A 23,724-nucleotide genomic window follows, 5' to 3' on the forward strand; every position below is an offset into this window, starting at 1 on the left:
CACGTCTCTGACTCGTTATTGTCTCATTCATCAAATGTTTCTAAAACCACACATCACACCTGGACAGACGGAGGTCTTCATGGGATCAGCGGGTAAAGTTTCCCTCTAATCAGAGTTTCAGGTTTTCAAACATTTACAGAGTGACACTTTGTTAACCCTTTACAGGCGTAAGAGTTAAAGCAATCAGTCAAGACATGAGACACTGAGGCTTCTGAAAACAAGACAGAAGAAAACACTAAAATTATTTAAAAGAAGACAGGAAGAGAAATGATGAACTTTCAGTGTGCATAAATATATACGAAGAAAGATAACACAAGGCAAGGTTTGATCGTAAAACAAAAAGTTCTGTAAAAAATAAACGTGAAAGTTACAGTTAGGGCCGGGCGATATGATCTCATCAATAAAACGATTAAATGTTTGACCTTGATGATTAATAAACGATTATTGACGAGGTCTCCACTGTTAAAGCTGAGATGTTTTCTAATGACAGTTCAGATCTGATGAACTGCTTTGTGGGTTTTTATTGAATATTTCAAACTAAAATCAAAGCTTGAAATTAAAAAGAAACATTATAGTTTTAAAGTAGAAAAGAACTCTAAAACAGCAGAAATAAATAACTTGCTTTTCTTGAAAACAGTTTTTCCTCAGTGTTAACGTTTGCCGTCGTCTTCCCTGAAGACTAAATGTTTCCAAACGACGGATGTTGCTTCCATGTCTCTGATTGGATGTGTCGTCACGTGACTGCCCTGAAAATAATCAAAATAAGCATCACGGGTAAGATCACGTCGGTTAGAGATTCTGAATGTCAGTTTAATTGAATTTTCGATGAACTGCTTGTCCCTCATTACAGTGCAGAGTTTACTTTAAAATCTGTGTTAAAGTTGTTTGATGGAAGGCAGATGAAACAGCTGAGTCTGACCTGCAGTTTGTCCAGATATACGGAGCATAGACACTGAACGATGCTTCTCCGTGTTTGGATCTCAGGAAGCAGACTGGTCCCGGACAGCGTCAAAGGTCAAAGGTTGGCTTACAATGTACTGTTCATAAAAATAAAAAGATATGAGATATGTAGAAATCAATAAACAATAAACATCTTAAATGGTTCATTGAACTCAAGCAGCACGCACAAATGTACGTAAGAAAATCAACTTCATAAAGGAGAGAAATTATTAAGGAGGGCGGGGAATGGTGGAGGGGGGGCAGTTACTCTGAACAACACGTAGAAGAAGAAGATACACTTTAATAATCCCGCAAGGGGAAATTCAGGTATATACTCTGTTGTCGAACATACTGCACACAAACATGCACAAACAGGATCCTGTGGACCTGCACTGATGGAAAGACCTCAGAGTGGGTGGGGGTTGGTGCCCTTTCTGAATAGCCACGGTTCAGTATGGAGACTTTTCAGTAGTCTGAACCCTTGTGGTAATTTTTTGTGTCCACCTCAGTATACTGAACATTTCAGGATGGATACTGACTCCCTGGTTTTGTGTAGTAGGTTTGGATGCATCCTTTCAGGAAATTAGTCGTATTTTAACTCCCACAATGCAGTGCGAAATTAAACGTAAAACGTCACTTCATGTGAGCCTCCAGATAAAAACAAAGGAGGATGAAAAAAAATAAAAATAAAGCGGTGTGTCCGGCTCCATCGCTGCTCGCTTTTTTTGGCGACGTAGAATCGACAGTCGGTCAGAGGGATCTCTCTGATTGGCTGTTCAGAGGTTTCATTCTCTCCAGCTCTCGACACAGGTTCGGGAAAGCCCTTTGAGCATGCCGCTGTAGTATCCATGCTTTCACCCATTAGTGCGGTTTCTCCTTATTTGTCGCCTCCGCCTCTTCTTTTCTTCTTCCACTTAAAGACCAAGGGCTGACAACGCCAGCGCCATTTTCAACTTCTTATCAGACATTATTCTCCATTAGTAGGCTACCTATAATACGAGGGGTGACTTACAGCGGTGTGAAAATCTCTTTTAAAGTGTTTGTGTGCGGGCTGTAAAGTCTTTGAGGGTGAGCAGACGCAGCAGGTTCACATCTGTGTGAATGTTAACACGCCAACAACAACAAAGTCCTCATAATGTCAGAGACACACAAGCGGTCATAAAGCTCTTCCTCTTCATCTAATGTTCAGGAAACCTCCAAGTCTGTCTCAGCCAATCAGAGAGCAGGACCTTGAACAAACGCCCAGACCGTGGCCTCTGACACGCTGACGACAGATGGATGTTCTGCAGGATGAGGCGGAGCACTTGTAGCTGACACGCTACAGGTCCAGGTTCACAGACTCTAAATCAGAAGTCCCCGTTTGTACCTAAAAACAAGTACATAAAAAAATGATGTACTTGTCTCTTTAAGCATTAGTGTGTGTGTGTGTGTGTGTGTGCCGACAGTCTGGAGAGCCTGCTGGTTGAGAAGACGTACCTACAAGAGAAGAAAATAAAAAAAGGAGTTGTGTGTGTGTGTGCGTGTTCATGTTCATGTTTAGGGGTAATGTGGAGACTCTAGTCTAAAGTGACATTATGAGGACCGTAGTGTTTTAGTGGTCTCTTTAGGTTAAGATCAGAAGGACTTGACATCTGCTGATTAAAACTAGTTATGGGGATTATTGGTCAGAGTGGGGAGGATCATGGTTTGTCGGTCTGCAGGTTATTTAGATAATCAGTGCGTGTTAATGTCAGTTTCTGGTGTTCCACAGCCAACCGTGTGTGTGTGTGTGTTTCAGGGTTAAACAGCATGACTTCCTGCTGTGGGTGGAGCTTCCTCCTTAACATTAGAGGTTAAACGCACACACGCACAGCATCAGTTGGAGCGTTGGATTCGATGTTCTTCATAAAGCGTTTGTTTATTTGTTTACTGAACATTTGGATTCATTTGAGATCACCATGGTTACAAAATGAAACAAAAATCAACAGTCGCGAGAGGAGACCGACAGCGGTGTGAAAATGGTCTTCTCGTATCATAACAACAGACTACCGCCCCCTGCTGGCATCAAGAGTTATTTTCTCTCATGCAGAACGTACGTGGTGGTTGGCCGTCGGCTGTAGTCTTTGCGGTGTGTTCTAGTGCAACTTTTTGGTCAAGATGTGATGCGACGCCACAGGCACCCCTGTTGCCACTAGTTCTTTGCCGTCTGCTTGGTGTGTCAGGGCCTTAAGGGATTTTTTGTTTCTATGTGTTCTTCTACATAAACTATTATTATTATCTCACAGATTTATAAACCTGCACGACCAAACATCCTTAGCAATAATAATAAGACAGACAATATGTTTTGAAACTTTGTGTTTGTTGTTGTGTTGTGTGTCTGTGATTGTATGTGTGATTGTGTGTGTTGTTATGTGATTGTGTGTGTGATTGTGATTGTGTGTGTTGTTATATGATTGTGTGTATGATTGTGTGTGTGTGTGTGTGTGTGTGTGTGTGTGTGTTATATGTCTGTGCGATTATGGGATGTCCTTTGGTATTTCCGACAGTCGAGTGTTTGCAGCTCGAGGACTCATTTTCCCTTTGAGTCTTTGAATAGAAGGAAGTCCTGCTTCTCGGCTCTTTCCTCCTAATACACACACACACACACACACACACACACACACACACACACACACACACACACTTCCCTTCAGCTCTTTCCTCCTAAAACACACACACACACTCCACAGACACACACTTCCCCTCGGCTCCACATTCAGCTCAATGGGCGCACAAACATGGACGCACTGATCCTGCTGTTACTCTCCGTCTCTTTCAGCTGTGTGTGTAAGTACTGAATCTAAGAACAAACTTATTCATTGTATTTGTTTAGGTGTGAGCTGTGTGTTCATCCTGTAACTGTAAAGTTATTTATTAACAAACTCATTCTAACATGTTCTGTGTCTGTAACATGAGCGGTGTGTAATCAGACTTCCTCCGACTCTCTGGGGTTTTATATTTAACTTTCTTTATTTCAAATCAGTGCTGTCACAGTGCCACTGCTTTACTCGTTGATACAGAGGTAGTGAAGATCAAATATTCCTCCACGACTAACCTGTCTTATTACACAGATTTAGATGATGTACTGTTTGATGCTGTTGATCTTTAAAACACAAGAGAATAAATCAAAAGTATCAGAAAAGTGTTGGGGCGCTGGTAGCGTTGAGGTTATTGTATGTGTATCCCATGTACGGAGACTTTAGTTCTCCAAGCAAACAGCCCGGGTTCAAATTGGACCTGTGGCTCCTTTCCCATGTCTGACTCTATCTACGTCCTGTCTCTAAAATGTAAATCTTTAAAAAGAAATTAAAGTGTCAAAAAGTATTAAAAAGTTTTAAACTATGTGCAAGTCCCAACCAGAGGAAAGTCCTGGTACTGTATCCATGAACGTTTTAGTGGGGGGATTGGGGACAGAGCACCGAGGGAATGCTACTATCAAAATCATGCTAGTTTTAAAAAATTACCTACCCTGCCTTTAAATTCATTAGCATTATTCAATTTGAAGTGCACAAGAGTTTTTAATGTTGTGTAACACGAAGTTAGCGTCATGATACAAGCGCATCATATCTAGCAAGAATCAAACAATATCGATAGCTGTTTGATACCGCATCAACAAAAATCAAAGTCCTAAACGTCAGATATTGGGTCATTTATAGACCCTTTTAGGGCCTACATCACAATGATGTCACAGTATTAGCTGGAGGCAAAACAAAGCTAAACTAGAGGGAAACACAAATCGCCGCCACATGGTAGAAGGCGACATAGAAGTCTTAAAATATAGTCTTGTTGTGTTGTTGGGTGCGAGAACAGAAGGAGTAATTACAGTAATGTCTCGACCTGAACTGAAAAATTCTACCGTATACCAGCCGCCACTCCCCGTCTACAACATGTAACAGGTTGCTAACCTCATAACTTAGCTAACATTACAAGTGTAGCTATTGGTTGTTTAACATTTTGCTGCTACAGCCATGCAAGCTCAGTTCAACATCATGGTGTAGTTGCTTGTCTATTGTCAATGACCCAAATCTTGTACGTTGCTGTCTGCTGTCCTTTAACTTCGAACCGTAAACCTAAATTTCCCTGCTTTGCCGATGACATTCAGCTCAGTTCGACACCAAAGCCACCCCTCCTGCCACTTTATGCTCATCGACTGCAAGATCAAAATAGAATCCTGGCTTCAAAACGTAACTGTGACAAATCAGAAGTCTTCATCATCGGTCCCAAATCCTTCATCAAATCCACCCATAACTTTTCCCTCTACATCAATGGCTCCACCGTGCTCCCTTCACCCCCCATAACCTTGGTGTCATCTTTGATCAAACCGTCTCTTTCGACTAACACATCATACACATCACCAAAACAGTCTTTTTCCATCTCAGACAACATTCCTCCGTCCATCCCTCTTCTTTTCAGCTGCTGAGACCCTCACCCACGCACACATTCATCACCTCCAGACTGGATTACTGTAACAGTTTCATCTACGGCTCATCATCCAAAACAGAAACTACAATATATGCAGAATTCTGCGTCCTCTTCTCACTCAGTGACACATCAGTGACCCCATCACCCCTATCCTTCATAACCTCCACAGTCTCCCCATCCCCCAGCGTATCCACTTGAAGCTCCTAATTTTCACGTATAAAGCCCTCCATAACCTTGCTCCCCCTACCCGTCTGAGCTCCTCCATCGGCACACTGTGGGGCGGCTGGGTTCAGTTGGTAGAGTTGTCGTCTCTCAACCTTGGCCAAGACTCTTAACCCTGAATTGCTCCCGCTGCTTCATCTGCGGTGTATTAATGTGTGTCAATGGGATTAGTTACTTCTGATGGTCTCACTGCCATCAGGGTGTGAATGTGTAGGTGTGACATGTGGCGTAAAAGAGCTTTAAGTAGTCAGAAGACTAGAAAAGTACTATATAAGCTCAAGTCCATTTACCACAATCCCTTCCCCCGCTGCAGGACTAACAACCGGTCCTGGGGAGACAGGGGACTCCCACCCTCTGGATCTCACTAGTCCCCCTCACTCCCCCTTCAAGGAAACACTAAAAACTCCCCTCTACTATTATTAGTCATAATATGAACTGAATCACATGCACACTGTCAGAAAACAATGAACTAAGATTAAGTTTATGTATGTTGTGTTTTGTGTTTATGCGGCTTGATATATATATTTATCTGTTGGTGATTTAGTTGTATCGTACAGTTGATATCTCCTGGAGTCTTATTATCGCTTTGGGGGACATGAGTGATGTTTGAGTATCAGCTCAGGGAGATTTCAGAGGCAGGCTGTCTGAAACTTTCTAGAAATCACAGTTTGTGAGCCCCTGTGTGACTCTATCCCCGTCCAGCAGAGGGCACTACACACTTTAATAGTTATCAACACTGTTAATGAAAAAAAACCTTGTTGATGCATCAGGACATCAGTCCCTGAGCCCAGATTCAGGAAAAACGTCAGCAATGTACTTCCTGTCCCAGTGCGAGCAACACACATACAAACACACACACACACACACACACACACACACACACACACACACACACACACACACACACACACACACACACACACACACACACACACAAACACACACACACACACAGACACACACACACACAGTACTTAACAGAGTATAAGGTTACAGCTTTTCCTGTTAAATCACATCCTCTAAAGTTGGGATATTTTAAATGAATAGTTTGTTACAAATCAGATGTATTATTAATCTTATTATTTATTATTGTTGTTAAGCTCCCAACGTTTGCCGATGTGTGGACGCGGACTCAACCATGCTTCTCTTATTTCTTTAAATTTATTTATGGCTGTATCTGATTAAATTGACTCAAAATAGGCCTCTTACGTAGCTGTCTCTGTGTGTTCTCTGTGTTCGATGTGCAGACGCAGACATGACTGCGCGTCCTGTTTTTTAAAAAACAATTATCGAGTCCGCCTGTTTGCAAACTAAGCACACTTCGTAATAACATAAAGCTATGTCTGTGCTGTATTACGAAGTTATGTACAAGAGGTAACCGTGCTCATGCCCAGTTTGTCCTGGAGCAGTGTGACCGCAGGCTGTGCAGGCAAGCAGTGACCTGGCAGGGGGGCGGCAATTGTGCTTAAAGGGATACTTCACCCATTTGCTTTGAGCTTTGTATCATTAGAAACCTGATAGTATTTTTTGAATATCCGTGCATCCCACCCTCATTTTCCCCTGAGATGGGAAATCTTTGTATTTCTAAGTCTGAAAAGGAGCTTCCAGTGATGCAAAATGACAATTTTTGCGTCACTGGAAGCTGTTGCGGTTAGCAGGGTGAAACTACAACGCTAGTTCCTCATATTTTTGACCACTGAAGCTACAGACCAATCACAGATCTGTGGGTGGGAACTCACTCCCAGAATCGAAACTTAACGTCTGCCATATTGCTTGGAAGCTATGCTAACAGGCTCTATGGAGAAAGCTGATAATGGCGAAAAAATATAAATATAGCGACGAAACGGCTGCTGCAGACAGGCTGGTCTTGTGTTTTGGCTGCTGTGGCCGCCGCGAGCCTGCGAGACACAAAACCGGCCTGTTGGCAGCAACCGTCTTGCGGCTATATGCTATATTGCAGCCACCAGCCGCTGCCACCTCAGCAGCCGAGACATAACGCCTGCCTGTCGGCAGCGGTGAGGACGAGGAGCTGGGGTGGACTGGTAGTGTCGGTGATCTCACTGTTTGCCTATGGACACAGACATAGAATCTGTTTTCTGCCAGGAATTTCCAAGATCAATTCTGGAAGAAATTTGGGAATCAGTTGAGGAAATGGCCTTATGTGTTGAAGTAAATATGTCTGTAAATGTTTTTATTACTATATTTCTACTGCTATACTGTATATTTTGGAGAAACTGTATCGATCAAATTTTTCTGGGATTAATAAAGTATTTCTGATTCTGATTCTGAACTAGAAGACCTTAGTGGGAGTGGCCAGCGGTGCTGTGCATTCTGGGATTTGGTGTCTTTCATCAACATGAGCCAAAAAGACACTTTCTGCCTTTTCACGGCCAAGAAGGCACCAACTTAAAAATGTATTTCACATTTCTACTACATCTGTATTGACCCAATGTCAATACAGATTCATGTTTCAATGGGTGAAGTATCCCTTTAAGCATGGTACGATAACATTGCCATTGTGAGCCAGGCTTTAGAGGGACTTAAACCTGCCATCAGTTGCCTCAGCAACATCACTCAGTCATGCCTGGGCATTTTTTTATCTGTCCATTTATCTGTATTTTTATTGATATTAAGAGTTTTTACTGACTATTATTTACTGTTGTACACTGAGGTATGGACCAATCACTCAAAGTCCCACTTGTGCTGAGAGAGTACCTATGAAGCAGGAGCTAAAAGGGTTCCTCTGAACTAGAGCTATGAAAAAGTTCCTGTGATCCAAAAACACTTATTGGTTGTAAGCTATGTCAGAGGTGGGTCTTATATTAAATATGAATCAACTAAGCTTCTTTACATTTAAATATAGAACATATCCAGGGGGCGTCTGTGGCTCATTGGTAGAGTTGGTCGTCTCCCAGTCTGAAGGTCAGAGGTTTGATCCCCAGCTCCTGCTGTCCCATTTTGAAGTGCCCTTAGGCAAGATACTGAACCCCAAATGTGAATGTGTATGAATGGATGAGTTGATACTGATGGACTCTTTACACAGCAGCCTCTACCATCAGTGTGTAAATGTGTAGGTGTGACCTGCAGTGTAAAAGGCTTTGAGTCTTCAGAAGACTAGAAAAGCGCCCTACAAGCTCAGGTCCATTTCCCATTTAGTCCAAGTCGTGAGTCTGAGTCTGAACCCGTTTAGTTTTGACTCTTCAGAGAATCAAAGATGTTATGTTAAGATGTTGCTGTTCCTCTTCCTGTTGTTGTGTCTCATGTTGTAATGCCTCTCTCACTCGGGTGGTGTGTCTCTGCAGACACGTCTCCTGCCTCCACCCTCTCTGATTCCTCAACGTATAAACCTGTGGGACGTTCCATCACCCCTCCACCCATCAGTGTCTTCGCTGAACACTCAGCTCACACACAGACATCCAACACAGGCAGCACACCTGACTCCACCCCAGGACTCCACTCATCATCCCTCAGCCCTGATCCTCTGTCAAACCTAAGTCCTGATCCTCCAACACCCCTCAGCCCTGATCCTCCACCAGAGTCAGGTCCCATCAACAGTCATGATAACTCCACCACCTTGACTGTAACCACAACCAACCAACAGAGGAGCCTGGTCAGGATGGAGGAGGAGATGACTGAGACCTCCTCCTCCACCCCCTCCTCCTTCTCCACCTCCTCCCTCTCCTCTCCCTCCTCCCTCCCTTCCTCCTCCTTACCCTTGACCTCATCCTCCTCCACCCTCTCTTCTTCCACGTCCCTGCCTTCCTCCTCCTTCTCAACCGCAGAGTCCTCCCTCTCCTCCTCCCTCTCCTCCTCCAACTCCTCCTCCGTCCTCTCTATCTCCCTTCCTTCCTCCTCCACCCCCTCTTTCTTGTCCTCCAGTCCCTCCTCCTCCTCTTCCCTTCCTTCCTCCTCGTCTTCCTCCACCACCTCCTCCCTTCCTTCCTCCTCATCTTCCTCCTCCCTTCCTTCCTCCTCGTCTTCCTCCTCCACCTCCTATTCTTCCTCCTCCTCCTCCTTCTCCTCCAACTCCTCCCTTCCTTCCTCCTCATCTTCCTCCTCCCTTCCTTCCTCCTCGTCTTCCTCCTCCACCTCCTATTCTTCCTCCTCCTTCTCCTCCAACTCCTCCCTTCCTTCCTCCTCATCTTCCTCCTCCCTTCCTTCCTCCTCGTCTTCCTCCTCCACCTCCTATTCTTCCTCCTCCTTCTCCTCCAACTCCTCCCTTCCTTCCTCCTCATCTTCCTCCTCCCTTCCTTCCTCCTCGTCTTCCTCCTCCACCTCCTATTCTTCCTCCTCCTTCTCCTCCAACTCCTCCCTTCCTTCCTCCTCATCTTCCTCCTCCCTTCCTTCCTCCTCGTCTTCCTCCTCCACCTCCTATTCTTCCTCCTCCTTCTCCTCCAACTCCTCCCTTCCTTCCTCCTCATCTTCCTCCTCCTCCTTCCCCTCAGTGACTCATCCTCTCTCTGCTGGTTTTTCTGTTTCGGACTCAAACACAGATTTTAAACATTTAGCAAACTTTTCGTCACCTGCCTCCATCACAGCTATACCTGCAGGTTTGACGTCTATATCAGACATGGAGATGGATCTTGCATCGACCCCTCCTGCTTCACCTTTAACAACCAAAACACCCCCCTCCATCTCCTCCACCCTGTTTACAGTCTCCACAGCTCAGCCAGAAAACTTCACCAACACTACCATCAGTAAGGCTCCCCCCACTTCTCCATCAGTCAGGGTGACGTCTACAGAAAGAACCAGCACCTCCCCGCTAACGGCACTACCCACGAGTCACACAAACACTCCTACAATCAAAACCACACCCTCTACACCCATCCCATCCACAATCACACCCTCTACACCCATCCCATCCACAACCACACCCATCCCATCCACAATCACACCCATCCCATCCACAATCACACCCTCTACACCCATCCCATCCACAACCAGACCCTCTATACCCTTCCCATCCACAGCTACACCCTCTACACCCATCTCTTCCACAACCACACCCTCAACACCCATCCCCTCCACAACCACACCCTCAACACCCATCCCCTCCACAACCACACCCTCAACACCCATCGCACCCACAACCACACCCTCAACACCCATTCCATCTACAGCAACACCATCCAGTCCACCTCCACCCACCAAAACTTTAGCCAAAACAACCACAGGCATGGTAACCACACCCGCTATAAACACAGCCATAACTACAGCCATCTTAACGACACCACCACCCACCACCACCAGAACCACATCACCTGCAGCTACAACATCCACCAGAACAACCTCAGCTCCTCCTCTTGTCATCACAGCTATAACCGCAACCTCAACCAAACCGGTGAGTACACCTTGATCGCGCTTTGACTGTTTCATTCCACTTTCTAATCTTGACACAACACAGATTTCTCTGATTTTATGTCACAAAAACAAATAAATATACATGTGTATTTGGGGGTTGAGGGGTTTTTATCTGGAGGGGGAAACCGGGGCACCTGGCCAGCATCTAGTGGCTGTGCCCGGTCAGACTCAGCAGGAAAAATGATTTGCTAATCCCTAGCAATACAGTCTGGTTCTAGGGATATGGAACATAACCTCAATGCAGGGAAGGAGCCAGAGTGGAGAATGTGTAGACCTACAAGCTAAATAAAGTTGGGCTCACCTCAAAATCGTTTACTGAACTTATTAAGATTTTAGATTCCTTCAGTCTATTTTCAGGATATAACCTTAATGTTAAAAAAACCCAGAACGTGATGTTTAATTTTAGTCCGACAAAACAGTTACAGGAAAAATTCAAGATGAAGTGGGATCAGACTACTTTGAAATACTTAGGGGTACTGCTACTGAAAGACATTACCACATTGGGGAAGATCAATTATGACCCTCTCCTGACTAAAATAAAATCAGATATTCAAAGATGGAACTGTAACCCGTTTATGAGTCTCACCCAGAGGATTGAATCTGTTAAAATTAATATCCTTCCAAGACTTCTCTTTCTATTTCAAGCTCTAACAGTTGATATTTTTAAAATACAATTTTCTGAATAGGACAGAATTATCTCCAGATACATTTGGCAGGGGAAAAAACCTAGAGTTAGCTTTAAAACATTACAACTCCTGAAAAAGGATGGAGGTATGGCAGCACCAAATATGAAAGATTATTTTTACTCAGCTCAATTAAAACCATTGTTGAATCTATGCAACAAAGATTACAACTCCAGATGGAAAGACATAGAGCTCTCATTGACTAAGAACCATCCAATCCAGACAGTACTTGCTAATAATGATTTAGCAAAACCATAGATAACATTCAGAACCCCTGGATTAGATTCAAAGTCTGGAAAGCTGTTAAGGAAGACTATTATTTACAAGATAAAATACAACTACTAAGATGGTGTGCCTATGACCATGATTTTAAACCTAACCAACTGGACTCCAGATTTAAAGACTGGACAAGTAAAGGAATAACCACACTCTTTTCAGTTACTGATAAGGGACACTTGATGGATTTTCAGACTTTGAAGAGAAAATATGCCCTTGAACACCAGGACTTCTACAGATATTTACAATTACAACATTATTTTGACAAAGTGTTAAAGCATTTCCCACCAGACATTGATGAACCGGTACTGAAAGAATTTATAGGAGCCTACAAATCCGAATTAAAAAGAGGTTTCATGGGGCGCTGGTGGCGCAGTGGTTAGGGCGCGCGCCTCATGTATGGAGGCTGTAGTCTTCCAAGCGGGCGGCCCAGGCTCGAGTCTGGCTTGTGGCTCCTTTCCCGCATGTCATTCCCCACTCTCTCTCCCTGATTTATGGCTCTATCCACTGTCCTATCTCTCAATTAAAGGCACAAAAAGCCCAAAAATAAATCTTTTTTTTTTAAAAAGAAGAGGTTTCATATCCAGACTATATAAAGGCTCCATGACAAAAAAATCACATTCAACAGAATATGTAAAAAACAAATGGGAAAAAGAAGGCAGTTTCACTATTTCAAAAGAAGAATGACACAATCATTGTGACTTTCAGTGGAAATGTACTAACTCACATACATGGAAAGAATTTGGATGGAAGTGTCTGGTTAGGTTTTTTATCACCCTGACACAAAACAAACAAAATCTTATTTCACAGGAGAGGATCCAAAATTCTGGAAACAATGTGGGAGCCAAGATGCTAACCATTGGCGCATATTTTGGGACTGTTCAACAATTAGAAATTTCTGGTTAAAAATCCACAACACTCTGGAAATCATATTTACAAAGAAAATACCATTTGAGCTTAGTACTTTTTTGGGGAAAGTTGCTGGGCACTTCGATGTTTACCTATTTGGCATTCTGACAACTGCCTGTAAAAAAAACATAACTAGACACTGGCTACATCCTGACCCCACCACGACAGAGGAGTGGGAGGATATAGTTAAAGAAATCTATGTAATGGAAAAAATGACCTTCTCACTTCATTTACAAATGGATAAATTTAAGCAATTATGGTCAAGATGGGCCTCATATGTACGTTTGTCACGGCCACACTTCCCAGAATTGGTAAATTAACAGATACATTAACGTTGATGTTGTTATCCCCATGCATACATGTGTATGCTTACTGATGTCTTGTATGTTTATCATGCACAAGATGTTTTATTTCCTGTACTTTGTTTTCTGTCTCTTGGGCCCTTCGCTTTGAAAACAAACTGAACTTTGAACTGTCGCCCTACATATTAAAGAAAATAAATGTAGCTACACGTCCCTCTTTACAGACTGTGTATAGTTATAGAGCAATAAGGTACATATTGTTAAAAAAACATGGGAAAAAAATGTCACTTCCTGTTTCAGGTGCGCCCCACTGAGGCGTCTCGTTGCTCCGTTAACTTCACAGAGATCAGATCGAGCTCAGAATCAGCTGTGGTGAAGTTCAGCACCGCCGCTCTCTCCTGTGACTTCACCGTGGTCACTGAAGAGTTCAACACTGACCCCTCCCACTGTGACCACGGCCACTGTAACCACGCCGACTGTGAACCCGGCGGGGAGTCCAGAACCGACTTCACCTGTCTGATCGTCGGTTTAACACCTGGGGCCGTTTACAGGATTACCTTGATCTCCAGGAAGGACGGAGAGAGGAGCGACGTGTCAGCATCCACAGGTCAGAACACTGGATTTTAGTTTTGGAGAATAGAAAAGAATCAGTACTTAGACACGTCTTACTCCTGCTCTTAAACACATTTTAACAGTGTGTTGGAGTTTATCTGCATTGTTTGATGGATTTATTCCTCCACCACTCACTCGTCTTATAACAACGATTTAGATGATGTACTGTTTGATGCTGTTGATCTTTAAAACACAAGAGAATAAATCAGAAGTATCAGAAAAGTGTTGGGGCGCTGGTAGCGTTGAGGTTATTGTAAGTGCGTCCCGTTTACATAGGTTGTAGTCCTCCAAGCACGTCCACACACGTCTCATTCTCCACTCTCTCTCTCCCTGATTTCTGACTCTATCTACGTCCTGTCTCTAAAATGTAAATCTTTAAAAAGAAATGAAAGTGTCATGAAGTATTAAAACGTTTTAAACTATGTGCAAGTCCCAACCAGAGGAAAGTCCTGGTACTGTGTCCATGAACGTTTTAGTGGGGGGATTGGGGGACGGGACTAAGGTCCCCGATGGAGGAAGGGGCCCTTAAATAAATCTGTAGTCTATTCTCTATATTTCTAAGTCGTAACTGTCAGAGTAAAGGTCAAATAAAGTATTACTATCAATCATGGGCGGTTCTAGGCAGGGGCCAACAGGGGCCAGTGCCCCTGTAACACTGAACTTGAACATACACAGTATTTGACTCAACAACCAGACTCACAATCTAGTATTAAATACTGTTACTGAAACAAATATAAATCATTGTATTTTATGTTGTGGTATTTAATGATGTGTGCTATTATTTTTGCATTATATATATATATTTTTTTAAAGCGACCATCTTTGTCTATTTTTCAACCAGGTTTAATGTTCCCCTCTGACAAAACAACTGGCCCCAGTTTGGCCTCCTCAGTAAAAGTGGTGTAGAACCACCACTGCTATCAATCATAAAACCACAGAGATGGTCTCGTTTTAAAACAAGTGGTTTGAAAAAGTCTCAAATATTTGAATATCTTTATCAGGAAGTTGACGAATGAAAAGCATTCAGTGTTTATGTTAGTCAGGCCGCACTGACCTGCGCTCTTTAACAATGGTATTCGTCTCCTCTGAAGAGTTACCACCCCCCCCACCCCCACCCTCTCACACACACTTCCCTCCTGTCATTGTTTGTGCAGCCGCAGGATGCAGGAGGTCAGTTAGTTGAAGGACAGCGCAGAGAGAGACTTGGAGTCACGTTGTAAATAACTAGATTATAAAATTTAACAATGTATAATTTGAAATGTTTATACATGATGTGCAGCAGGATGTAGATTAAACCCGTAACACCCACAGAAATGTTAAACAAGGTGAAAGGTTTACTTTGCAGAGCAGACAGATTAAACTCTGGGTTTAAAGAGCTGAAAGTGTTTTAAACCTATATTCTCTCTAATGTCCAGCAGGGGGTTAGGGCGGGGCTACTTGTGATTGACAGGTTGTTACCATGGCGACTTGAAAATAATCTTGTTCAGCGCTTGGTTGTACGTGAAGAAGCTCTGAGGAGACGGCTTCTCATGTTTTCAGGAAGAACTTTTAGTCTGAGCAAGTGACCATATTTGGACAAGTGGGTGGAGCTATGGAGGCTGTAACCATGGATACGTTCACTTTGATTGTGTTCTTCTGTCCGACCTGCAGCTCCTTCGCCTGTCCTCGGCCTGCAGGTGGCGTCCTCATCCTCTCACAGCCTGGGTGTTTCCTGGCGGGGGGGTCCAGGCCAAGCAGAGCAGTTCAGGGTTCTGCTGACGGATCAGGACGGGATTCTGCAGAAAAACTTCACCGTCCCAAACACATCGACCTCAGCTCAGCTGGACCGCCTGCAGCCCGGGACCCCTTACAATGTCACCGTGGTAACTGAGGCTGTGGGCCTTCAGAGCTCCGCCTCCACACAGGCCATCACAGGTGGGTTTTATCATGTAGTATTGTAGTATGAGTGATGTTCATGTCAGCAGGAGGAGACCAAACACAGAGCTCACAGAGACCAAATGAACGCTTCACAGGCTCAATACATCGACTCTTAAAAAAACATGATCAAACTTTCATTACAACAATAAGACAGCAGCTTTATTTTGAAGGTGCTCAGTTTAAATGTTCTCCTGAAGGTCGGGTCAGATGATTTGAGGTTCTGTGCAGCGTCAGAACTAGTTTCTTCTGTGACTCAGAGGACTTCAGATCTAGCCCCTCGTGTTATCACAGTACTTTTTTTTTTACCGGCAGGACCAACATGAACACCTGTCAGTCTGTAAATAGTATTAGAATTTATTTAACCCCTTCTGCCCTCAGTCCCTGCAGTGGTTTCACACCTGATCCTGGACCACAACGGCAGCTCAGACAGTCTGCAGGCTTCCTGGGTCTCACCTGAGGGGAGGGTGGAGCTCTACTTGCTGACCCTGTGGGGTCATGTATCGCCCACCCAGGAGAGCCGCCTGCCTCCAAACGTCACCCAGCAGAAGTTTGAGGGCCTGATGCCTGGTCGCAGGTATGAGTTGAGAGTGATGACATCATCAGGAGGAGTGAGCTCAGAGAGCAGGACCAGCAGCAGGACAGGTACAGGACAGGCGTCCTACTTATAGAATCTTTATTTATACTATAGATCCAGTTTGAGCCTACCTTTTTGTTTTTGATTACACACATCATCTGAGGGTCACCTTGCTGTGACATCACACCTTATTAAGGTTCAGGCACCTTCTCTCCCTGTTTCAGTCCCTCAGCGGGTGTCAGCTCTCTCAATGACTCCACTCAGTGAGGGCCTGGCTTTGATGGTCAGCTGGTCCCCCCCCAGTGGAGACTGGGAGAATTACAGCGTGCTGCTAAAGAACGGCTCTGAGATTCTGCTGAACCAGACCGTCAGTAAACGCAGCACTCAGGTGAAGTTCTCTGGCCTCGGTCTGCTGCCAGGTCGACTGTACCAGGCTGAGGTCACAACGCACAGCGGCATTCTGGGTAACATGGCTTCCTGCTATGGACGACTGGGTCAGTTTATGTTTTATTCTATAATCTTTAAGACCTACACATGTTATGTTCATCTGAGAGATCTAGGATTTTAATAATTAAGGAATGATGTGTGTCCCTGCAGCCCCCGGCGCCGTGCAGCGGCTGAGGGTCCGTCACGCTGATGAGACCACTCTGAGCGTGCTCTGGGATCAACCCCGGGGTGAGTGGGACAACTTCACCGTTGTCCTCCGGCAGGCTGACCCCCCTGCCCTGCCGTCTCAGAGGGTCCTCTCCTGGGGGGCTAGAGACTGCACCTTCAACCTCCTCACACCGGGGTGCTTGTACACCGTCACCGTGACAACCAACAGCGGCAACCTGAGGAGCTCCGCCTCCGTGACAGCACACACAGGTACGTCTGATTATTTAAAATTCAGACTGATTACTCTGAGAGATAGTCAGGACTCTCTTAGCGTCTTACGTCGCTTTGTGTCTCTTAGCTCCGGCTCAGGTGGTTGGGCTGCAGGTGACTAATGGCGGCAGCACAGACCGCCTACAGGCGCTTTGGGAGCAAGCATCGGGACACGTGGACTCGTACGGCGTCCTGCTGGTCCATGACAGCAGTGTCATAAAGAACCAAAGTCTTAACCCTGACACCACAAGCATCTGCTTCAACGGCCTGAGACCAGGAGCGCTCTACAGGGTGGTGCTGACCACCAACAGGAGAGGCCACGCCTCCAGACAGAGCGTCACGGAGGGACGCACAGGTGAGGAAACACCTCACCTAAAATCACTGACTGTCACTGTGTGTGTGTGTGTTTGTGCCTGCAGGATATTGTTGAAAAGCAGGAATTTGTAAGGAATTTTCAGGAAGTGTGGATAAACGAAAGAACCTGGCAGTGTGTCCGTGTGTGTGTGTGTGTGTGTGTGTGTGTGTGTGTGTGTGTGTGTGTGTGTGTGCCTGCGTGCGTGTGTGTGTTTGTGCGTGTGCGTGTGTGTGTGTGTGTCTGTGTGTGTGTGTGTGTGTGTGTGTGTGTGTGTGTGTGTGTGTGTGTGTGTATGAGTGCATGTGTGTGTGTTTGTGCGTGCGTGTGTGTGTGTGGAACGTTTTTCTGCTGCTGTTTCTTCTGAGACTCAGATCAGATCAAAGACATAAAGGAACAGGAAGTGTGTTTTGTTATGTATGTAGGTATGTTAGATGAAATGAAATCTGAACAAAAAACAAACATCTTGAGACCATGGTGACGGTGCGCTGCATTTACTGACGGTCTTTAGTGGCACGCGGGGGGGGATTAACAGTTCCATCTGCTGCCAGTCTTTATGCTACGCTAAGTTAGCTGTTTTTCATCTCTGTGCCCCCTCAGTCCCTGCTGCTGTCGGCGAGGTGACGGTCAGTAACAACGGGCGGATCGACTTCCTGAGTGTGTCGTGGCGTCCCTCTGCTGGTGAGGTGGACGGGTACCTGGTTACGCTAAGCGACAGTGAGAAAACGCTGCACACCGTGTCCGTTTCTAAATCCAGTCCTGAGTGTGTGTTCAACTCTCTGACGCCTGGACGCCTCTACAACATCTCAATCAGCGCCCGCAGTGGCTCCGCCCACAACCACACCTACGTCCAGGAGAGGACACGTAAGAGTTGCACGTTCTGACATGTTCATTCATTAAATAACTCATGAATCATTCATTAACAAACCCCTCCCCCCTGACAGAGCCGGCTCAGGTGCAGAGCCCCACAGCGACACATTCAGCGCGGGACGATTACCTGAAGGTGTACTGGCGTGCAGCTGCAGGTGATTTGGACCTGTATCAGGTGTTCATCAAACACAACAACGTGTTCCTGCAGAACAAAACCATTCTGAAGACGCAGAACGAGTGTGTGTTCAGCCACCTTGTGCCTGGCAGACTCTACACCGTGCAGGTCACCACCCGCAGCGGGAAATACGAAAGCAGCGCCTCCACCCACGGCAGGACCTGTGAGTGACCCGTCTGACACTCCAAGACTTCACACTCCAAGACGTCACCTGGGGGGGGGGGAGGAAGGCACCCTAAATATTACAAATTTGAATTCTTTGTTATTATGACCCAGTTTATAAGGCTGAAACATTCCTCTCCTTCCCTTCTTCAGTACCAGCGGCGGTCCAGTCCCTGGTCCTGGCAGGTCAGGGGACAGAGGACCTGCGGGTCAGGTGGGTGACGGCTCCAGGTGACGTGGATCACTACGAGGTGCAGCTGCTCTTCAACGACATGAAGGTCTTTCCTCCAGTCACTCTGGGCAGCGGCGTGGACCAGTGTGTCCTTTCCTCGCTGACTCCTGGACGGCTCTACAAGATCCTGGTCTCCACCTTCAGCGGCCCCAACCAGAGGGCCCGCTTCATCGAGGGCCGCACAGGTGAGAATGCAGACTCTCCTCCTTACTCGCACTCAAGAACAGTATGACTCACGAGAGCCTGAAGATCTAACGACACACCTTCTTCCCATGTGAAGAACACAGCTAGCCTAGCTTAGTATAAAGAGTGTCTGTATTTGTCTCGTTCCCTTTAGTTCCCAGTAAAGTGAAGAACATCCACGTCAGTAACGGTGGCGACAGCAGCAGTCTGCAGGTCAGCTGGACACCTGGTCAGGGGGACGTGGACGGTTTCTCTGTCTTCCTGTTTAGACAGAGCCGACAGCTGGACGTCCGACTCGTGCTGAAACAGCAGAGCGAGGTGACGTTCGCCTCTCTGCAGCCCGGACAGGTGTACCATGTGACGGTAAAATCAATAAGCGGAGAGCTGCAGAACAACAACACCGCCTCTGGACGCACAGGTACGCAGGCGACAATATTCACATCAAGGTGGACAAAGCTTTATCAAAAATGCAATGCATTTTCCCAAGGTTAACAAGGTGTTTGTGCAATTTAGCTTGCAAATGTTTGATGAATAAATATCTCTCCTAGAAACAATCAATTAATCTAGGACTTCTGTTTGTGTTGCCGTGGTTACAGGTTTCAATATCTTTGGACTTTAAGTAGAATTATATTGAAGTTCTGGAATCTTGACAACCTTAATTGATTTAACAGCCTTGAGATATGAAGATGTAAATGATGAGATGTTGTGTTCAGTGCCCTCAGCAGTGACCGGGCTGCAGGTGGACGACCTCCTCTCCACCTGTAGTCTACAGGTGAGCTGGCAGGAGGCGCTCGGGGTGTCGGACGGTTACGTCCTGCAGCTTCAGGACGACAGAGGGAGTCTGATCACAAACTCCTCACAGCCCGCCGAACACACCAGCTTCAGGTTCGACCGTCTCACACCGGGGAAGAAGTACAGAGTCTTGGTCCAGACCATCAGCGGTGGGGTCCATAGCCGGGGGGTCAGCGTCGATGCTCAGACACGTAAGACTTCCTGTTTACACCTCAGACTGAAGGACAAGCAGCTATTACAGCAGCAGAGAGACTGTCAAAAGTTATTCACAGAAAAAATGAGTTGACCTGTCAAACACTCCGACTCACGGGACACCAACAGTCTGAGGGTCTCTGAGGAAGTAAATTCAAACTAAGGGTTTATTTATTGTTTTGTAAATAAAAACAGGCTGATGTTGTCCTGTCAGGTCCTGCAGCCGTCTCTGATCTGACGGTTAAATCCAACACCACCTCCAGTCTGTGCTTCACCTGGTCTCCACCTGATGGAGAGTTCCAGCTCTACGAGGTCTTCTTGTATAAAAGTGATGACTTGCTGCTGGACAGTCAACGCACCAAGTCCGGCACTCAGCAGGTCTCCTTCCAGGGCCTCACACCTGGAGCGCCCTACAGACTGCTGGTTGTGACACATAGCGGGGTATACAGCAACCAGACCTCGATGTGGGCCAGGACAGGTGAGGGAGCGGGGGGGAGTTCAAGTCTATTCACTTTAAATGATTTATTCTAATTCTACTGCTGCCAAAACAGTCAGGCTATAAGGTGAAAAAAACCTGCTTCCTGTCTTGTCCTCAGTCCCAGCAGCTGTGACATCTCTCCGAGCTCACAGTGGGAACCAGTCTGACGCTCTCTGGGTGAATTGGGATCGTGCTGGCGGGGTTCTGAGCGGCTATCTGCTGACTCTTTACAAAGCTGACGGCTCCCAGCATGCCGTGCAGCAGCTGGGGTCAGAGGTCACAGAGTCTTTCTTCTCGGATCTGGTCCCGGGTCGTCTGTACCGAGTGGAGGTGCTGAGTCTGAGTGGAGGGCTGAGTAACAGAGCCAGCACAATGGGCAGGACCGGTGAGAGCCTCATCTTAATGTTTCAAGGCCCTGGAATATCCTTGAATATCCTGGAAGAATGATATGTGTGGTTAGATACAAAAAGAGGCAGACAGGCTGAGGGAGGAATCAACATTGTAACACATGTAACATGATATAAACTCACAGAAGTTTTGCATTCAAGAAAGGGGACATATTATGAACACTTGTACAGTGTTTCTGAACATTTATTTGGGTAACCTGAGTGTCTACTGACCCACAAAATGTGAAATAAACCCATCCAGTCCTTTGTTTGTGGTCTGCATGAGTCTTACAACACAGAGAAAAATGCTCTGTTTCAAATGTGCTGTCCTTGTGATGTCACAGGGGGATTCTGGTAAAAAAAAATCCCCTACCCTGGTATCTCCACCCATGGATTCCACCCCCAGCCTAGGACTAAACTTTTGTGCAGGTCGGCCATTTTTATTCTCACTAGCGAAGGAGTGATGTCTACCAGGAAAACTCAGGGGGGGCTCATTGCATTTAAAGAGACACACACACTAAAACGGAATGTTCTGAGAGAGCTGGTTTGTACAGGGTCACAAACCTCTTCTGGTGCTTGATTCACGTTATATTTTGACCAAAACACAGCACAGATGTTTTATTTAGACCACAGGGGACTGTTTGAAAAGGTGGAGAAGGGGGATAATATGTCCTCTTTAACATTTTCTTCATAATCAGAAACAACAGAAACACATGATTAGTAGCATGTCCAGCAGGGGGGGGGGACTCAACTAGTAGTGAGTCTGATTGTAAAGAAGAAATTCTGAAATGTATTCCTGTATGTACCATCCCCCTCCCAGCTCCCAAACCTCCCTCCTCCTTCCTGTTCAGGGGGGTCACCAACACCTCCCTGGAGATCACCTGGAGCAGCCCCATCGATTCTGACTACGACGACTTTGACCTTCAGTGGACTCCTCAGGACCAGCTGTCCGTCATCAACCCATACCACAGCCGTACATCCGGCAGCCGCATCCTCAAAGGGATGTTTCCAGGACGACAGTACACCTTCAGCCTCCGCACTATCAGCGGGGCTACAGAGCCGGAGGCCACGCCCACATTCAGCACGCCCATCCACAAGAGCATCCGAACGAGTAGGTGGCCCCATCAATACACAGAAGCACAGTCAGTCTTACAACTCTCTGAGGTTCAGGTTCTTTTATTCAGCTCAAAATCTGTGTACACCTGCATGTAGATTACCTGATGTACCTGTGTAAATATGTGCCTTTACCTGTATGGAGTATAGTTGTGTATTCATGTGTACCTGTGTATTTATGTGTGTGTTCACAAGTTAATATACCTGTAAATTCTGTTGCATGTTCCTGTGCATACACCTTTGCACACCTGTGTGTTTAAGACCTGTGAACACCTGTGTGTGTATACATATGTGTATATATAAAGACCTTGTCTAAGTCCTTGGCCATTGTGTCTTCCTGTAGAGCCAGAGCGAGTCCACAGTCTCCACTGTCGCCCTCAGAGCTCCACCTCCATCTCCTGCTCCTGGGGCCGCCCAGAGGCAGACTACGACTCCTACACCATTGAGTGTCTCCACCAGGACACCCAGGTACTGGTCTACTCGAGACGCACCGGCCGAGACTCCACCGGATACCTTATTTCCCATCTAGAGCCCCACAAACGCTACACCATCTCTGTCAAGGTCATATCTGATGGAACGACCAGTGACGAGGCCAAAGACAGCGTTGTCACCATGATCGACCGTGAGTCCAAATGTCCTCATAAACCAGGTTTACTTGTCCTCATAAACCAGGTTCAATGTCCCCATAAACCAGGTTCACATGTCCTAATAAACCAGGTTCAATGTCTCCTTAAACCAGGTTCACATATCCTCATTACCCAGGTTCACATGTCCTCATAAACCAGGTTTTATGTCCCCATAAACCAGGTTCAATGTCCCCTTAAACCAGTTTCACATGTCCTCATTACCCAGGTTCACATGTTCACATGTTCTCATAAACCAGGTTCACATGTCCTCATAAACCAGGGTCACATGCCCCCTTAAACCAGGTTCACATGTCCTCATTACCCAGGTTCACATGCCCCCTTAAACCAGGTTCACATGTCCTCATAAACCAGGTGCACATTCACGTTCACGTTCACAAGTTATGATAGAAATAGTGGAAACAGGTCCAAGGATAACTGCCTTAAACTTATTTCTGTCCTCAACATTTAATCTTGAGTTTTAATCATTTTAAATAAAGTTTTATTCCTTATCATCCTGTCTTCGCCCCCTGCAGGTCCTCCAGTACCACCCCTCATCATCCGGATCAGTGACAGATCTACAATGGTCACCAAGTCCTCCATTGTCTTCACATTTAACTGCAGCTGGTTCAGTGACGTGAACGGAGCTGTCAAGTTCTTCACTGTGGTGGTGATGGAATCTGAAGGTGATGATGTCACAGTGATGTCACAACAGCAACACCATCTCATTTGTTAGATGTCTCTGTGAGCTGTGTCCTCTCAGACAGACGTTTCTGTGTGTCCTTAAGTGAGATATCTCTGTTCTCTGATTGGTTAAAGGTGTGGATGACGAGCAGCCTCAGCAGCACCACCCCCTGCCCTCCTACCTGGACTATAAATCCAACAGCTCCATTAAGTCCTACCAGACGGGTTTCTTCCCGAGTCGCTGCCCCGAGGGCCCGGACAGCTTGTCCTCTGGTTTTCAGATGAGTTTGGGAACTGGGATGGACATACTGGGAGGCTCCTGTGACCACAGAGACCCAGACCTGGAGAACAGCGGGGATCTGAGCCTGTTCTGTGATGGACCA

At 45.9% G+C, this 23,724-nt stretch overlaps 1 protein-coding gene across 1 annotated transcript in view; it reads left to right on the forward strand.

The window, feature by feature from the left end:
• The first annotated feature begins 3,593 nt into the window (after nucleotides 1–3,593).
• LOC109998714 (protein tyrosine phosphatase receptor type B) overlaps nucleotides 3,594–23,724 on the forward strand; it is a 27,407-nt gene continuing 7,276 nt past the window's right edge. The window contains exons 1-19 of the mRNA XM_065956773.1: nucleotides 3,594–3,744; nucleotides 8,904–10,942; nucleotides 13,433–13,739; nucleotides 15,395–15,658; nucleotides 16,040–16,303; nucleotides 16,460–16,729; nucleotides 16,833–17,099; nucleotides 17,188–17,454; nucleotides 18,052–18,315; nucleotides 18,396–18,659; nucleotides 18,812–19,075; nucleotides 19,228–19,491; nucleotides 19,787–20,056; nucleotides 20,272–20,535; nucleotides 20,654–20,920; nucleotides 21,742–22,032; nucleotides 22,378–22,656; nucleotides 23,194–23,343; nucleotides 23,477–23,724. The exon at nucleotides 23,477–23,724 is cut by the window's right edge and continues 23 nt beyond it. Coding sequence (XP_065812845.1) covers nucleotides 3,696–3,744; nucleotides 8,904–10,942; nucleotides 13,433–13,739; nucleotides 15,395–15,658; nucleotides 16,040–16,303; nucleotides 16,460–16,729; nucleotides 16,833–17,099; nucleotides 17,188–17,454; nucleotides 18,052–18,315; nucleotides 18,396–18,659; nucleotides 18,812–19,075; nucleotides 19,228–19,491; nucleotides 19,787–20,056; nucleotides 20,272–20,535; nucleotides 20,654–20,920; nucleotides 21,742–22,032; nucleotides 22,378–22,656; nucleotides 23,194–23,343; nucleotides 23,477–23,724 — 6,552 coding nt within the window. The 5' untranslated portion in view covers nucleotides 3,594–3,695. The remainder of the gene's footprint in view (nucleotides 3,745–8,903; nucleotides 10,943–13,432; nucleotides 13,740–15,394; nucleotides 15,659–16,039; nucleotides 16,304–16,459; nucleotides 16,730–16,832; nucleotides 17,100–17,187; nucleotides 17,455–18,051; nucleotides 18,316–18,395; nucleotides 18,660–18,811; nucleotides 19,076–19,227; nucleotides 19,492–19,786; nucleotides 20,057–20,271; nucleotides 20,536–20,653; nucleotides 20,921–21,741; nucleotides 22,033–22,377; nucleotides 22,657–23,193; nucleotides 23,344–23,476) is intronic.

This window comes from Labrus bergylta, chromosome 7 (genome assembly GCF_963930695.1).
Source record: "Labrus bergylta chromosome 7, fLabBer1.1, whole genome shotgun sequence".
Taxonomy (NCBI): domain Eukaryota; kingdom Metazoa; phylum Chordata; class Actinopteri; order Labriformes; family Labridae; genus Labrus; species Labrus bergylta.